The sequence below is a fragment of the Zonotrichia leucophrys genome, chromosome 1A (genome assembly GCF_028769735.1).
Source record: "Zonotrichia leucophrys gambelii isolate GWCS_2022_RI chromosome 1A, RI_Zleu_2.0, whole genome shotgun sequence".
Taxonomy (NCBI): Eukaryota; Metazoa; Chordata; class Aves; order Passeriformes; family Passerellidae; genus Zonotrichia; species Zonotrichia leucophrys.
The window spans coordinates 35418935-35437479 of NC_088170.1; the positions used below are offsets into that span (position 1 = coordinate 35418935).

The 18545-nt window shown below is 38.1% G+C and overlaps 1 protein-coding gene across 8 annotated transcripts in view; it reads left to right on the plus strand.

The window, feature by feature from the left end:
* Window positions 1–18545, plus strand: part of ANO4 (anoctamin 4) — a 179222-nt gene that overhangs the window by 54972 nt on the left and 105705 nt on the right. For 6 of the 8 annotated variants that reach the window (XR_010438667.1, XM_064702155.1, XM_064702154.1 and 3 more), the window contains 2 exons: window positions 1791–1997; window positions 17403–17513. Coding sequence is in view for 7 of the 8 variants with exons in the window: in XM_064702155.1 (XP_064558225.1) it covers window positions 1928–1997; window positions 17403–17513 (181 nt within the window). In the remaining variant the exon portion in view is untranslated. The remainder of the gene's footprint in view (window positions 1–1790; window positions 1998–17402; window positions 17514–18545) is intronic. The other 2 variants (XM_064702157.1, XM_064702158.1) reach the window with 1 other exon arrangement.

An 18545-nucleotide genomic window follows, 5' to 3' on the forward strand; every position in this document is an offset into this window, starting at 1 on the left:
TTAATTTTGTAACACCTTAGGGATAATTGCTCAATATTTTGAACATCACAATGTTCCAGTGACTGCAAAATTAGTAAAGAGCTCATTTGACAGCTGGGTCTTAGCTTCTCACCCTTTGAAGCCTGTTACAGCTGGCATGGTCAAAGAAACCTGTTGTCCAGGCAAGCTCATTGTCATTCTGTGCACATGGATGGGTATGCTGCCTTTCACGAGAATAAGGTGACTGGGATTTGTTCTGTATCCTAGGGATGTGATTTCAAGTTTTTAGAAGCTGGTAGTTACATTAGCCCTAAAACCAGGAGGTAGGTGAGCAGCTGCTGCAGGAAACTCCTCATGCCTTCACATTTCACATTGCAGGAGATCAGCTCTGGAGTCAGGATGCAAAAACAAGTATTGAGCACTCAGCTTCGATTCTGAATGCACAAAGCCATCACAGAAGAAAACAGTTTGCACAGCCTTTGCTCCTGTGTGCCACCCCACTGTTTTCAGCAATTGCCTGCGGAAGTGGTAGCTCTCTTCCCCTTGGCAGTATATTATGGATCAAAGTGTATTAATATTTCAGAGATTCTAAACCTCTTCCATGACCTGGAGGTTCACATACATTGACTTCCAGGGGAGCTAGAAGAGTAGAGTCATTAATGCATTCTTGGACATTTCAATTCACAAAACTGAGCAATCTAATCAATGATATCCAATGATTTTGAGTGACTGCACTTTACAATGTGCTTACAATATCCACAGTTTAAGGCTTTAGGTCTGCTTTTCCATCTGCTTTTTAGTTTGCTTATTTATATCTGGTTAGGGTGTTTCATTTGGTTTCTTTAAAAACAAAGATAGTTTGCTGACAGAAGCAATAAGTATCACAATAAATAAAGCGTAAAACAGTAGTGTAGAATTATCATTCAGCCTTCTTGCCCAAAAGAGATTGTCTGAATGTTTTCAACCAGAGTATTCTGAACACAATTCAGGTAGGGTTGGAGCAATTGCATCAATGTGAACAGGAGGAAGTCAGAATCAGCAATTTCTGTAATACAGCATTTCTTTCTTCTAAGACTGTCCATTAGCCACAAAGGAAATTTCCCTTTTGCTTTTTTCTTTGGAAAAATAAAGTCTTGTCTTTACTCACAATTTCAGTATAAAAAAATGATTATGTGACAAATTTGAGATTTTTGGTGTGAAAGACAATTTCCAGTACTGACAATAAGGTTTCACAAGACAGGAGAAAGTGGAATTTTTTCCAAGCTTTAGGTCTTACTACTGTCATGTGTAGCCTTACTGCTTTCCTCAAAACAGACCTTTATTTTTTCCTTAAAAGCTAGTTAATACCTCTAGCATCTTTTCCATATGATGAGACTTCCTAGTATTGGGTAAAGGTTCAGAAGAAAAGAAATAATTTCTGACAAATTCTAATCCATCAATCAGAAAACTGTCATTTAATAAACTTTGTGGTAGCTGCCTCATTAATATTGCCCTTTGTGAGCTGTGTGGATATTTTAAAGGAATGGAAGATATTTCCTCCTGCACATCAGTAAATTGGTAAATCATTACTATGTATTAATTTAAATATCTATTACTATGGCTGAATCTGATGCCTACAGTACAGCAGAAAATGTGTTCACATTTTTAATTTTCAAAAAAAATTAATCTTTTAGAGTTCTCTTCTTGCTTTTCTTTTTTATTTTTTCTTTAAGGATGTTCTTGCAGCTCCATTTTAAACCCTGACAATTTGTATTTTAGTTATTCCATATTGATCTCTTGTATCTAACAGTACTAATTCTTATCCCTGTCAGGTATAAATTTGTCTATTCATGGGGCTGAAAAGCGTGTGCAAGTCTGTCAGAGGAGAACTGCAGCGAGCTACCCAGTGTCACAGCATCCCCCTGTGGATGGGCATCCCTCGATCCCACAAGCCAGAGGGTCAATAAAAATGGAAGCCTCCTCTTCTGGATCTACAATTTCATCAGTCACTGGTGGAAAAGCAAAAACCCATCAGCCAGGTAACAGATTGGCCTTGATACCTTTTCCAGTCCCATTTCCCATGTGATGTGCCATGACTTGGCCAAGCTGGTGTTAATGGCACAAGGTCATCCTTCTGTGGAGATCAACCTATTGATTGTCAGAATTACTGACTGATGTTTTGTTCACATTTGACGTTTTTGTCAATTATAGACTATAGGGAATAGCAGCAGTTGGGACAGCTGAAAGTGGGAAACAAAAATGTAAGTTTAATCCTAAAAACCCCTACAATGTGTAGTGGTATCCAAAATATTAATGCAGAGAGATTTGGGATATTGCTTTTTAATATTGCTTCCCTTATATATATTTAATTTTGATAAGCCTTGATCTAATTGCTCTAGAGGCTACAGATATCCCCCATGAAATTCAATAATTGACACTAAAATTGGTTTTGACCAAATACACAATCCAGGGTGTAGATCAAACTTACTATAACACTAACAAAGCCTGCGGATCTGCACGACGTCTTACAACATAGATTAACTTGTTAACAAAATGAAACTTTTCAAAAGAAAGTCAAAATCTCCAGGGAACCATCAAATTCTAATTCGCATCATGAGTTCATTCCTTGTTATGATAATTGAAAGTGCTATTTTAGAAATACCTTTTCTCATAGCAGGGAAGTACATTTGTACTGGCCATGCTCAGTGACTCTTCACAGTGAAAATTAGACACCAAATTTCTTTCCTGAGCAGAGCAAATTAAAGCTGCCCATGAAGTCAGTTTTGTAGCATATTTATTGGAGGGTCTCAATAATCTTCCAGTGTTGCTGCCCAGAAAAGAGCATGATACATGTTGTATGCAGCTATTTGGGACCTGGGAGGCAGAGTCTATTTGTGTGAGACAGACAGCCTGCAAACCCTTAAGCTGAAGATCTAGTAAATGGCTTGATTTTTATAGAAGTTTATATTTTAGATTATCTATCGTAAGTTGCTATACAGATATATTGCCATGAGTTTCATGCACTCATAGTATTTAGTCACCATAATCTTTGTCAACACAGATTAAAGAATTTACAGTGACTCATAACCATATGCTTTGTTTATTTTAGTTCTTCTGTTCACTTGTTTGTCCTGTTTTTTCAGCTTCTGTCTTCTTCGTACAAGTAGAGAAATTGCTACTACTGAAATGTTGCTGTTGCTAAAGATATATAATGATGTATACAGCATGTTAAGAGATTGACAAAAAAGTCCGGCGCCACAGTTTTTGAAAAGAAGTATCTTGAACATGCACAATAGCACTCATTTTGAAATGCTGCATATTCTACAGCTATCTGTTGATAAGCAGGGCCTGTGCTTGAATATTAAATGGTGTTCATGCACCACATATTTGTGCACAGGACTCTGATTCAGAAAAAAATCCCTTTTTAGGTTGACCCCAGAGGTTTCCTAAATGGAGCTCATTAGTGACCATTTGGATAAGGATTATCTTTCAGTATATGAGTTTAGTTTTATCTGTCTCCTCTTTGGACAGTAGGAGCATCTGAGAACCTACTGACAACCCTTTTTGTATGACAGGAGTCTTCTCTTGACTTACAGTCCCATTTTTTCATCTGAAATGAAGAATCATTTCTATGATTTGTGTCTGCCTTTTCAATTCTATTTGAGACCACTGTATTTGTGTTTGTATCCAGGTTAAACTGCAACCTTTTGAGCTTTGCGCAGGTAGATCTAAGAAAGATTATGGTTGGCAGCAGCAGCAATAAATAGCACTCCTAAGAGGAAATTCTGATTTAAACAAAAAATCATATGTTCTTCATTCAAAGTCAGTCACTGATTAATAGCTGTAGATTCATTACCAAATTAAGACATCAGTTATCCAGTGGCAGTACCTTATCTCAGATATCATAAGCAGCTTGATATTTTAGAAAGACAATGTTCTTATTTATATTTACTATTCAGATACCAGATCTTACAGCAGTCTTTTCTAAGCTGTCATCCTGCTACTGCATACAGTAAGTTTGTAGGGTTTTGTTCCATCTAATTTTAAATAGTTCATATAATTTGGGTTTTTCCCTCTGTTGGACTGCTGTTATAATCAAGTAGCTCTCACTGTTGGAGTAGTATATGCTGTACTCTGAAATTTTCTTTGTCCAGTTAGCAAATACTCCAAACATGAAGGCAGTCTAGCATAATAGAAGGTATTTCTAGGACTTAAAATGGCATTTTAATTCTTATCAGTAAAAGAGACTAGGACCATGGAAAGAAAAGATCCCTGATAAAGTGCAGGTTGAGAGTATTTTTCTTCTTTGATAGCACACTACTTCTGTTTTCTTCACACTACCTTTTTCCCCTTTGCATAGTTTCTTCTTTCAAGAATGACAACTTTTATTACCTCTCATGAATTCTACTTATTTGACAGTAGTTGCCTTTGAATGAAGTTCATAGGTAGCTGTATGCTAAGGACAAGGAATAACAGATACTGTTCATTGTTCCACCATTCCTTTCCAGTTACCTCCCTGCCAGTTTTATTTGTAACTAGTAAGGAGCCTGAGGCTCATGACCTCTATTATTAATCTGAGTGTTAGAGTAGCTAGGGAGTGGTGAGTAGTCTGTACTGTACCTTATTTAAAAATAAATAAACTTTAAAACTTTTTTGTGCAAGCTTGCAAAGAGGTGCTGCTCAGCCATGAGCAGAACTACAACGTCTGTGCTTGGATTTTAAGCAGATATAAAGGTATCAAGAAACTGAAACAAAACACAGAGGAAAATGGAGAAACAAGTGGAAGAAAAAGGCTATTAATGGGGAAGGGAAGACTCCTGACCCCTTTGCAGGTGCACCCATATGAGGGAACTTTCTCTTAAAAGAAGGAAAGCAAAGATGAGTATCAGCAATCAGATGATAAATTTCGATGTAATGTCATTAAGGCAAATATGCATCTCTTTTCAAAGTCAGGAACAGCATGGTTTTAGTTCTGAGAAACATCTAGTTACCATCTTCCATGCATATGAGCAGCTGTGGTGTGCTGTGGCTGGTGGGGTACAAGGCTGCTGAAGCTGAGAGTCCAAAGCATTGTTGGCTGCAGTGAATTGGCACAAGGCTCCTGAAGGCAGTCTAGAGTGGTCAGGTCTGTGCTGAGCAAGGAAGGCTCATTTTGAAAGCAACAGTATCATCATTTAGGCTTTCTGTAAGAGCAACAGAATGAAGCATGAAACAAGCCTAGAGGGGGTTAAGCTGTCATCCCAGGCCATTCCCTCAATGTCATGGTTAGGCAAATCTGGGGACAGAGAAACACCTCACCTCCCTTCTGACAGCACTGCACCTTTGCTGTGCAACAAGGAGCGCTTTGGATTCTGGGCTTCTGCCTGCTCCTTCCATTGTTAATCTATTCCAAGTCAGAACAATGTTACCTTGGCTATTCTCTTGGTGACAAATTCCTTTATTTTCAGATTCTGCAGAATCTGAAATATGACAAGCTCCAAGCTTGTCAAACCTCATATTTCTAGGAGTCCCTAAATTTGCTGGCTGTGGAAAAAATTGTCTTATTTAATATGTCTAGGCAGCAGTAAAGTAAATTCTTTCATTGTGACAAACTCTGGAATCTCCTTAGTTATTCTCTACTTGCAACATTTCCTAACACTTGTTACCCATTTTGTAATAACAGGAATTGAGAGGTCCTCTGGCAAGATTTTCTCTCTCTGTGCTTCTGGTAAAACCTTAATGCATTTTGAGGTTTAGATATATTAGTGTATATACAGTAATGTAGATTGTAACTTATATCACTTATACAAATCAGTACTGCAGGCAATCTACCAGAGCAGAAGAAAGGGTTGTCTTTGAAATCATTTCCAAAATTTAGTTAACATGTAAAGATTCTTCAGTCCAGGAAACACATAAAAATATTCTAGAAAATGCTGCTTTCAAGAATTTACTGTTCAAAAATATCTCTTTCAAAGCCAAAGAGCTGTACATTTTGGAAAGGACATTCCTTGCTACCTGAAACTATAAAGACATATCCATGATACTTGAAAGAACTGTATGTGCTGAAAGGACTGGTTCCTGGCATTGTGGTGAAAGTCTGCTGGGCTCATTGGAATTCACTGAGGAACTTTTCTTGCACTCTCTTGCTTTTTGTGATAAGAAATATTTGATAAATTACAAGCTTAAAAGAAGGCACGTTTGCTTTGGACAGGTTTCCCTTTATGTTTGGGTCCTCTTTTTTTACTGCTTATCAGTCTGCAGCATTTTTATTGATGATTCTACTTGCTGAGCTTGTAAATAAGAAAGAAGAACTAGGGGGCTTGGCCAACAGAAAACCTGACTTGGGAGGCAAGTAAAAAGTCCTTGGTTCTTGAAACTAGCAACAAAGCAAAAAAGGAAATGTGTTTAATAAGCTTGGTCACAAATTAATTAGCATTGAATTATCAAAAGATCTTGGACTGAAGCCTTCGACAATGATAATTTACTGTGCAAAATATATCCTTTTCTCATCACAAAATATACATATCCTTGTTAGCATACCCATTTGATTGTAAATGGTCTTTATAAGATCTGTATTAGTTAGATGTGACTTGCTGGTTAAATTACAATTTCTTTTCTTTGCTGACTGGCAGGACATGTGGCATGCATCTCTCCTAGATTAAAAGACTAAAACCCTGCAAATAATTCTGCCAGGAAGCTCTGTCATGCAAGTACTTCTTGGCAGCAAATGCATGCATGGCATGGGGATGGCTGATGTAAACTCATCTGGAAATTTGAATTCACACCGACAGTAATGCTGTTATCTTACTTGTCTAACATTATTAAGGGAACAATTCTTTTCAATATGCCTTCTGCTGGGTGTACACAGAACTTTCTGTCATGTGGAATGAAGCATAGAAAATGCAAGCAGATTTCAAAAAAGTTTAGTATTCCCCTCATTAAGCTAATTTTCATATTAAAACCCCCACATGTTTACAAGAATCATTCCTATGCAGAAGGACTTTAATTTGGGCATTAATGTCAAAGAGACCAGCCTGCATATTTAACTTTTCCCTTTCTCTACAGCTTATGTACAAAGCAATGTAAGTTCAATGCACAGAGCAAAATTTCTCCCATGTTGGTAATTCCAGTGTGCTCTGTGAGCACCTCCCTGCTGAAAACAGACTGTTCATTCTCCTGCCTCTGGGTGCTCTGCAGCCTCTGCAAAGCTCCCAGCAAGAGGAACAGTTTGCCTCATTACCATAAGGACCTTTTGTCACCAGAATGAGTGCAGGGCACCACATGGTTATTATGCAGTACTTTGAATTTAGGAGCTGAACTCGCTAGGAGATGATGCAGAGTTTGAAATCTTCTGTCTCTTTGCTTAGTCATTCAGCCTATTTCATTCAGCCCTTTACCTTTCTATGACAAAAGTAGCTTTAAAAATTTATGGTCCTAAGGTATCGTCTCCTGGAATGATCATTCTAGCACTTTGGAGAACACTTTTGCAACAGCATGCTAACAAAAAAAAAAAATGTAGCATATAAAGCACTGTTTTTCAATGCTGTCTTGCTTAATTTAAATGCATTTTATGCAGGCAGAAATTGCATCCCTCTATATCAATTTGTGCTGCATGTGACACACATAAGCATTGAATCTATCTGGGAGGGACCTGTGCATGCCCTCAATAAGGGACTTCAAAAATAATATTAATAATTTGAAGTGGTGACTTTGAGGATGTTTTGTGCTTCTTTGAGGGTGTTTTTAAACTTAATTCTTTTCAAATACTTTTTTTTTCCTACCTGCTTTGATAACTCTCCTGTTTGCTGTTATAAAACATTCTTTCATTCAGCCCTGAAATCAATTATGCATGTTTACTTTAAAATCAGAACAATTCTCCCTCAGATTTCAGCTATCCTGGCTGTTGTTAGTTTACAATTTGTAGTCACCTCACAAATGCTGCAAAATGCCACTTTCTGTGGAGATCTGTTCTTGATTGTTCTACCATCAGAGTGTTTGCCTTCAAGAGGAAAAATATGAAAAGGCTCAGGACTAAACTCACTGATCCTAGAGCAAGGATATAATGTCCTGAGGCCAGTGTAACATAGCTGTTTTAAAATTACTTGACCATTCTATTCTGAAAAAAAAAAGACAATATATAAAATTTTGCAAAGTTTCTGAGAAAGTAATGACCCATTTAATCTAAAAAAAAAAACTTATAATTCAAAGAACAGTGAGAGAGACTTTGAATAATCAGTTATTATGTTCCTGTAATGCTTGACTGAAAAATGGGACTTTTTCTTAGCTCTATAGTTCTTGCTCAAAGGGGTTTAGCGTTATGTAAGACTCTATTTCTAATGTTAAATATGTTACATATATTCCAAAGAAAGATTCTTGCAGGAAGACTGTCAAAAGATGGAACAAACTAGCTTCTACTTTGGCAGAGACGCTTTTAAAGTCGGAAAAGGGATTTAACTAAAATAGGGCTGCATAGTGTTATTAATTTCTACAAAAGGTTTGTACAAAGTCCAAAAGATAGCAAGACCGCTTTCCTAAGACCAAGTCTGCTGGTTCATTCTATATCTCAAAATTCTGCCAGACATTCCTTTATAATTATAAATTTAAAAAAAAAGAAAAAAGAAAAAGTAAAAAACAACCCAAACAAACAAACAAATCCAAAAGCAACCCAAAACCAAAGAAACAACAAAAAACCCAAGCTAAACCAAAACAAAACAAATCAGCAGGGGGAGTTTATTCCTTGGATGAGTAGACGTGCTACAGGTAAGTGCTTCTCAGATTCTAATGGACCCACTAGAAATTCCAACCAATGTACTGTGGTCCCAAAAAAGCTCAAAAAGCCCTAAAGAGTTGCATAAAACTCATCACAGCTTAGACCAGGCATAAGAGCAGCAGCAAAGCAAAAAGGTGAAGTCATTTCTAATGTGTCCTTTGTTTCTGGGAACTTCCTTTGGGTCATACAGACCTCTGACTGTTGCTGTGCCATGAGTGGGTGGATGTCTCAGGAAAGCAAATGTGTCCTCTGTGTGTCTTCACAGAGGTACAATATTTGCTGCTCCCATCCTTGGGAGTGCAGTTCTGTACTATTTTATGTTTTAGAGGTCCCATAGAGCACAAAGCATCTGACTTTTTGAGGTCTTCTTCATTACCGGTAACATTCAGGGTGGTTAAAATAGAAAAAGGGAGATGCCACCAGAGTTTGGTACTTTGTTTAGACCTTGCTTTGGGAATGCACCAAACACAGAAAAGGAAATCAGGACCTATTACACTGATGAAAGATTTTTAAGGATCATCAAAACTGCACATTTTTTCAACTGCACCTTTTGTGTTGCCAGAATGCCTGAAAATTATGACCCTTGCTATTCCAGTATTCTCCTACTGCTTGTGAGGGGGACTCTGCTTAGTGCCAGTTGCTGAAAATAATCTCTTTGGGGTAGGCATCTTATGTGAACAGCCCAATACTACTCCATGCATTTTAATGTCAAAGCGCTCTATTTCTCCTTTGCAGATTTTGGTAATTATAGTAGGTTGCATGGCAATGTAAGAAAGGCCAGCTGCACTAGTATAAAGGGCATGATTCCTGCTGTTTGTAAGGTTCTCTCAAAGACAAATTAAAATTTTGAGAAAGAATATTTTTACAAGATGTTCTACAAATATTGGTCCTATTCTTCCACTGTAGTTTGTAACTGAATGATTCTGTTTATCATAACATCTCCCTAATTATGTCTCCACACACCCAGACTGGTAGGTCAGAACTATATCCTCTCTCTGTAATAGACTAGGGTGGGATTCCTTGATCTGTGTTTAGTTTCTGTACAGGAAGGTATGTTTAATGGGGTCTGCATGGTAGCTCTTGTCTGAGACAAAAGTAAGGAAGACTTTACAATGGCAGTGGATTTCTGGGCTTCATGGCCCTGGCCTGGGAAAAGGCTTATGATGCTGTAACTGAGGAGCAGGCCCCCTAGCTCATGAAAACTGGAAACAAGGTAAGTAAAAAGGGGAGGGAGGAATTTGATGATGACCTGTTAACTCAAAAGTGATGTAGAATATAGAAGGAACAGATTTGTGGGAAAAGGCAGGTTGGTAGCTGGGAATGTTTATTATCCAAATAAAACCTTCCTCTCCAGAAATCCCTAAATCTTTCCAAACTGGAAGGAACAGACTGGGGATGGACTGGATGTACTTGCACCGTTCTTACTCCCTTTGGTTAAGCACTTAGTGTCAGAAATAGGATCCTGCCCTGCATAGACTCCTGTTCTGCTATCCTATCTTCAGGATAATCATTTTCACAATCCTATGTTATATTCATTCCTCAGCAGTCTTAGGACAGCTGAAATTCCCCAAATGGTTTAGCTGCTGGTACTTTTTGCCAGAATTAATTACCAGCTTATGTTCAGACTGTGAAGGCAGTGCTGTGGTACAATGTGAGTATAACTGGTTGTTACATTACATTAAAACACACCTGAAAGAGACACCTGGGTTCTTTTTAAAGCTGTCTTGATGTCCCACATTATAATAAAGTAAATATTTGGTGCACTGAAGTTTTCTGTTAGATTGTTCCCTGTGCAGCCATATTTTCTGTTTGTCTCATCAATAGAGAGAACTGGATGAGGATTTTGCATTAAACTGTTTGTTCAGCAAATGTTTTTCTCTCCTCCTCTTTATGAATGGCCTGGTAATGACTTCTGATATTTGTAAAGGGATTTATCACTCATAAGTAGTTTGATTTTTCAAACATGGACAAATGTTTGAAGATCACATGTGATGGTGATCTTTGATACTTGTGTTTTTATATGTGTGCTCACATATAAAAAGAGGAAGAGAGGAGAGGTAAGAGAAAAGAGGAGAAGATAACAATCATTCTTAGTATAATTTTTAGAGGAATAAGGGTAGTAGAAAATGGACTGGATTGCTCAATGTGTTTAGATCTTAGATTTCTTTCAAGATCCTTATTTGCAATATACAGCTGTGGAGAAATGTCTTTGCTTAGTTATACGTAGTTATGTATACGTTAAATGGCTTTGCGCCATTTTCAGAGTATATCTTGTGAACATCCATCTCAGGCATTGTGACGCTTGAAGAGGGCAGCTTTGTTCCCCATAGGAGAGACACTCTGCTGCCCTGTCTCTTTGTATGATCACTGAAGTCCTTTTAGGACGTAATTCCAAAGGCTTGTTGTGCAACTCTGTTCCTCTACTGATTGCTGAGGAATCTGAACCAGGGCCAAACAGAGCAGAGTGATTGGAAATGTTAGTCACAGGGATATGCTTGTGTTCAGTGTGAACACTTGGGTTCTTTCAATAAGCAGAAGATGGAGGCATCTTCTGAGCATGGATGGGACATGAAGCAAGAGGTTGTGAGCTTTTGCAGAGCTGTCCAGTAGTTTGCCCATGTGGGTTCTGCCCATGTGGCAGACATGGATTATCAGCTCTCTGCAGCTGTTGTCCTGCTCAAATTTGCTGCTTAAGAGGTGTCTCCCCCTTGATGACAGGAGCACAGCCGTGGTGGGTTTGACAGCACTCAACAGCTCATTCTGGGCAGTGATGGAATTGGAAATACAAGAGTTGAGGGCAATCAGGACCCTGTCCTATGGTCTGGTGTTCAGGCTGTTGTGACAGTAGAGGACATTTTCAAGGCATTGCTTTGCACCAAGGGTTATCTGTCCATTTTTCCTATGGTTGTCTCTGGAAAAGGCATTCACAGCATGAAAGAAAAAGAGCAAGTGCTGAACATAGAGCTCCCTGCATCTCTAGGTAAATGGCACAAACTGAGTTTGATGCCAGCCAGGATTTCATGGAGGGAAGAGTGAACACCATATGCCATCAAAATACCATCGTCTGTGATAAATCAGTAATATTAAGTGTTCAGAAATATCCCTTTCACTACTACTGCTTCTGGAAGATAAGAAAAGAGTTTGTTCTAATAATAATTAAATATATGTCATGTCTTGCATGTGACATGCATTTCAATGCAAAGTGAATATATTTTTAAATTGCCTTTCAAAAATAATTCCAATATTTTTATTGCTATGCCTTTGACATGACCATGCACAGATAGCTATGGCATAGGTACCTCAATTTAGCCAGAATGATTTAAGGTTTGAATTTTTTTTCCTAATTCCCTTGGGCTTTCTCATTGAAAATGAAGAAGACCTATATTTTTGTTCCAATAATTTTCAGAACTAAAAAGACATTTTTGTGCTTTAACACTCCACTTGGATGCTAACAGGCAGACAATGTTATTTTATTAATAAACAATGGGAAATCCATTAAGATAAATGGTGTTTTCTGCATACTAGAAGAAGATGTACATAGCTATACCAAACAGTGATAGATGACACACTTTTGTTTCAAGGTAATTAATAAACCAATAAAGAATATCAAAAGTTATATGGAAGTTCTTATGTATTTATAGATATCTATGGCAATCTACAAGGTCAGAAGATTTTCAAAGGTCTGCAAGTGATTCCACAGTGTACCCAGTCTTTTCAGTCTTGGAAACACATTGTGTGTTAATGCTATTATTATGGGGTACTTTGTCTTAAATCAGAAATGTCCAAAGGCCTCTCAATGTGTATCATTAACATTTCCTAACACTTTTCCAAAAATGTGGATGCTTGTTGCTACATGGGGCAAATCCTGTGACATACATTGGTAAAAGGAGGTACCTTGTATTGTGAAAAACTGACACTTTTAAGATATTCCAGTTTGTCATTACATGTGCATGTGTAGATGTGGCAGACAGCTAGTCTTACTCTGATGTTACACTGCCTTACATGTAAAAATATGCCAGCAAGTTCTCAGAAACAGAGAATTAACACATGAGTATTCCTGCCTTACCCCCACTGCCATTTTCAAAAGGAGCCCAGAACTGGAAAAAAGCATCAAAATGAAAGGAGAAGGGAACTCACCACACACACCCCACATCCTTTGTAGAAATCTGAAATTGTGTTGAAGGTGTAAGGTAGAGGAAGCTTAGTGCTGCTGGCAAGGAGCAAGGGTGGAAGGAAAGTTTCTGGGTAACTTTTTTTTTTTTCCAGAAAGGAGTCAAGTGTTGGGCTGGTGAACCAAAGTTGCAGCTTGCAAACAAAGATTTTCTCTTCTGTGTAGAGGAGAGGAAGTGCAAGGCAGGACACAAGACATGTTTCTGCATCCTGCTCTGAGAACATACTTAGCAATGATAATTTTGTGTTGTGAAACTCTGCACTACTGTACTTAAGATATTTAAAGGCAGAAACAAAAAATTAAATAATTTTGATATATTAAAAGCTATCTAATGTAATCACTGAAGTGCATTTGATGTGCACAGTATTTACCTTATGCTGCAGGAGAGAAAAATGCCTAGGCAGCATGAATATAGCAATACTGGTTGGTGAGGAACAAAAAAGAACGTGATGTAGATTCTGACAGAAAACACTTTCTGACCAATGTAGCAAAAGCAGCTCTCTCTGAAAGACTTGAAAGACTGACACATCAGCCTTCCACTTAATGAAATAATTATCTATCTCTGAGCTACTGCTTTCAAGCCAACTTTATATTGCTAGGAAGACATGTGTATATTAATATATATTTGCATACATTCTACAAGTCATAGAACAGCTTGTGGTTTTTTTCTGAAGCAATAATTGAACCAAAATGATTTTCATCAGTTGCAGTTGTGCTGTCCAGTGCAGTCATGGGGCAGGTCCTGGGAAGGCCAGCTGTGTGTGCATTTTGTTTCCACTCCTGTCACAGATGTGAGAAGTGCCAGAGCTGAGAGCAGTAAAGCTGTGCTGCACACACACATGCAGATCCCTGACTAACATGTATAGGAAATGCTTAATGCAGTTTCCCCTTGAAACTCTGCTTTTGATGCACATGATCTGCTGAGAACTCACAGGAAGAAGCCATTAAAAATATGCCTGAAGGGATGATTCTTTATCCCTTGTTGACATGGGTTGGCCTAGACTGAAAAGAGCACCATGCACAGCAGCTTTCAGCTTGCTTTAAAGGGTCTGCTAAGAAGGAACAACTTCTCTGTAGAACTTACATGCAGTACTTAGTGTAATAAAACAAACCTGGTCATGTCAGAATTATATCTGTTCTTGCTAAGTATCACCCTCTTAGAGGTAGATGGCTCTGTGAAAGCAGCATCCACCCACATGGCAAATCTCTTTCACTACAAGTTGGAATGCCCTTGTTTAGCATCAGTACTGTGTTAACTATGCTAGTACACAATTTGCTTCTCTGATACATTTGGTCATTTTTATATTTAGAAGTATGTTAAAATTCTGACTGAGAACAAGCCTTCTCATTCAGCTTCTAAAATTAAGTCTTTTAAAAATCTTGTTTGTTTTCCTAACCTAATTAATTGGGACCCTACAAGACAAATAAAAGAAAAAGTATGTTAGTTTATGCACAACTTTATGCATCAACAAGTAAATCAGAGGAGTGCCATGAGGTAATTTAAGATATTATTTCAGTTGACCTAGAAAGTCTCAATAAACTGAGAAAAATTTGAGGCTGATCTTTACAAAAGAAAAACCATAAATTTTTTAAATCTAATATTTATTTCAGTTTTGTGTGTGTCTATTTCTCATACTTCTGTGGAAAGCGAGTCTTCTTCATCTTCTCAGACAATATTGCTTACATTTTACTTATTGGGATATGTAATTGATAAAACATAAATCAGCAGCTGCTAAAGCAAGAAGGAAATGCTAAAGGCAGGTGAGTGATGCATCAATAGCAACAGTGGCATCAGATACTGTCTTTGCATGTAGTATTGAAGATCTGTGGTAAGGCAAAGAAAATAAATTTCTGGAACATGGGTGAGGTCACAGTGGCTTTTTCCAAAGAGCTGCTGGTTTAAAACCTCTGTCTGACAACAAGCCAGAAATCATTAATTTGGCCAGTCCACAGCCAACCACATAGATGGTGTTTCTCTCAGCTAAAAAAATGCAGTAGTCCCACCTGAAAAGTAGATGCTGACAGAGGGGAAGGAGGATAGAAGCCCAAGTGCCCTAATTCAAGTCTTTATTGACATCATTAAGGTCATGGGAGAAGAAAGATTTCCTGCAACCCCTAATATAAAAGCTATGCTGTTGGTAGATATTTTTTTCCCTTGTGTTGGTGAAGGCAAGTTTGTAATTAGCTGTGTGTTTTATCACAAATGATTGGTAGAAGATTACCCCTACAATTTTGACTGAAATCAGACTGGATGCTGTTAATCTGATACTTGTGCAGATATTAAGGTTACTGTGAATCAGACAAGCATAGAACACTGTCATTTCTGTGTGTTGCTGAAAGCTCCCTATACTGCTAGAGGATCAAATACAGGAGAGGAAATTCTAATGCAGCAGAATTGTCTTGAGTTCACTGTCTGAAATACAGTCCGATTTAGGCTGGTCATTTTCTGACCACTTCCTAGGCATTTTGGGTTTGTTATTTAAAGAGGGGCTTTGAAGTCAGCTGTGTACATTCTCCAAGAGTTTAATTTTATTAACAGGTCTATGGTTAGATAGTCTCTCAGATATCAGCACTTTGGGACCTCCATAGGTGACTGCCACTTCCTTTCTCCCTGGCCCAATTAGTTCAGATCTGTTGGAGTGCTGCAGGGATCCTGCTGCCTTCATCTCTTCTGAGGAACTGTGGCTTAAATGTAACAAGGACTTGAAGGAAGAAAGAGTATTTTATATTTGTCCTTATTGTCATTAATTTTCTCTAACTAGGGTTGAAATGCAGAACAAGGGTTCTTGGATGTGAGGATGCAAGTGTGAAATGGTGTTAAAAGTAGTAGCTGAGTATTTAAGAAGAAACAGAATTATATAATTTGCAAAGCTGCTTAGATGAATTGCTATCCATTGATTACTTTTCTATTTCTGTCATATTTGTCTGTATTTTTCAGCAGTTGCAGTATTTTTTCTTGGGCCTTAGAAATCTCTTTTGGGGCGAATCTTAGCCTCTCATCTCTGAGGTCATCTGCAGATTTCCTGAGGCTGCTATTGTATGAATAATCAGTTGTCTCACTTAAGAAATTCTCTTTGTTGTACATCATTAAATGCTGACTCCTGCTGCTGCTATGACAGATCGCTTTGCAGCAATCTACAAGGGGAGTTGTCTCTGATGTTAACAGTGAATCTTTGCTGTGGAACAAAAGAATACGCTGAAGCAAGCACGAGATAATTTTAATTTTTAATATTTTAACACTGAAAAATAAAAAAGGATGAAGCTGGTCAAAGTGTACCTATTTTGAGATCTGTACTCCAAAAAGTGAAGAAGGGCCTCTAAAGCACTTTTGAGTAATTTTGTGCCTAGGAATATTATTTGTCGCTCCCATCAAGGCAGTAGTGAGATAGTAATTTGGCAAGAAGAAGGGGAAAATACAATGGACTAGCTCAGAATTCACAATAAGAGCATCTTGCTATAGGCAGCCTGTAGATGAAAGGAAAGTGCTTCTTTCCAAAGCATGAGTGATAGCTTCTAGTGAAGCATAGTAACCTGAATGACCTGAAGTTTTGTTCTTCTACCTCGGCCTTTTTGCCATTAATTCTTTCCCCAGATATCACCCTGACCACTGAAGGTCTCTGCTAACTCTGTGCTTTAGGTACTCAAGAGCATCATGTCTAACAGATGCCTTTGTGAAAGGTTTTCCTGCTAATCTTCAAAAACCAGAGGTATTCCCAGTAGTTCCCTCTTTCTCTCTGTCTGTATCCAAATACCCTGTAGCCAGCATCTTGTGCCTGTTTGGCCATTTTCTGTCTGCTCTCAATATGCAGCCACCTTCCTCTGTTTTCAAAATTTCCTGCCTTCTTTGCTAATGTTGAAAGAGCACCGAAATGGGCAAATCTTGTGCCTATTTTTGTGTGTAAATAGATTTGAAACTATGACCCACCAGAATAAGTTTTTATTCTGCAATGCTTTTAAACAGCAACCATTACATACCAATGTGAATCCATTTGAAATGCACTCCAGTGCTGGACTGCTTCCAAGGCTATGTCATGCCTTCAGGTTGCCATACAAGATCTTGCAGTGCCCTGCATCTGGAACCTGCTGTCCATGCTCTTTTTGTCCTAATGACTGTTTTCTGTCCTGCAACTTACTTTGTGTGTGTGTTTTGTTTTAGTCTGTTTGTTCCTGTGTCATTTGTAACAACATCTCTTGTTTGTTTTCACATTTGGGAACTGGTTTCGTAGATGGTATGGTGAGGTGATGCTCATGGCATGGCAGCAATGGCCACCTGGAATGAGGGACTTGCCAGTGGTGACTCTGCATCATTGCAGATAGCAGAGAATGTTGCTGTTTTCATTCTATTTAGCTTTAAGTCAGTCCATGTTCTATCTGAAGCTCCTTGGTTTGAAGAAAATTTGGTTCTGCTAAGGAGGAAAAATGGAAATACCTTCATTCAATGTGTATGTTTCCTCACCTGAAGCCCCTTGGCTGGATTTTCTACTGCACTGTCACAAACCCCATCAATCTCTTCAATTTCTTCAGAAGGAAGAGAGGATTTGCAGGTTAACCAGCTGGAAACGCAAATATGGATAAAGCCAGACATACAGAAGACAGATGTGGACTTTTCAGAAATTCTTAATGCAATTCAAGAAAGTAAGTTCTTCCTTGGATGCAAAATTGTGTTTACAGTAGAAGATTCAATTGAGATGTATTGAAATTATGACTGAAGGCAGATACAAAGTGATGAACTGAATGATAAGTATCTATTATTAAAATCTCTCAGGAAGTTCAATGGATTATTGGAGGCTAGTAAGATATCTTTTACTATCAGAGAAGTCATAGAAAGATTTGAGTTGCTGTGTACCAAAGGATTCCAGCAGTATATATTTTCTATGCAGTCATAATCAGAAATAATAAGATTCCTGGTAGTTTATTCAATGCTTTGCACTCCTGAGCAGCTGTGTGAACTAACAATATTATTAAAATGCTGCAGTTGGGGTTTGAATAGTGGATTTGAAGTTCCAGTTCTTCCAAAGTTTTGGGCTGTATTCACATTTTTGCAGCTGGTATTTTTTGGGAGAGTCATGAGGTTGTTACAACAAGTGAACGTCCATGTGCCTTTGATGCTGCACAGAATTATCTCTTTTTATGTGTGATGGGCTGTGGACTAAGAATTAATTGGGTCACCCTTCTTAAGTCCAACTGTGGAATGATCTCAGCACTTGTGCTAGAAGTAGAGCTACTCTTGTTAATAACGGTGGAAGACATCCCCTCTACCCAAAACAGATGCAATTTTGGAATCCAATAAAATCTGCAATTTTAAGAATTTTTCCTAATAGTTTGAAATTCTTATGCAGGCTGAGAGTCAAAATGCAAGCCATGGCTTCCTGGCTTCCTTATTTTCCAGTTTGATTTTAAACTGGGTGTTTGATATAGCAATTTTCTAGAGTGAGAAACAGCAGCTTACATTTTAGAGTGCTAAAGAATGTATAAAAACCCAGACTCTGCCTGGTATTTGCCACATGACTAAGGAACCATACCGTGGTAGAATCAGGCTGTTTAGTGGTGGTACTAGTTTGGGAGTGGAAGGAAAATGCTCAGGTTAGATAATGGGGGTAATAATTTGAAATTGAATCACCTTATTACCTAAGCTACAGGTTTAGGATGAATTCAACGTTTTCTGAT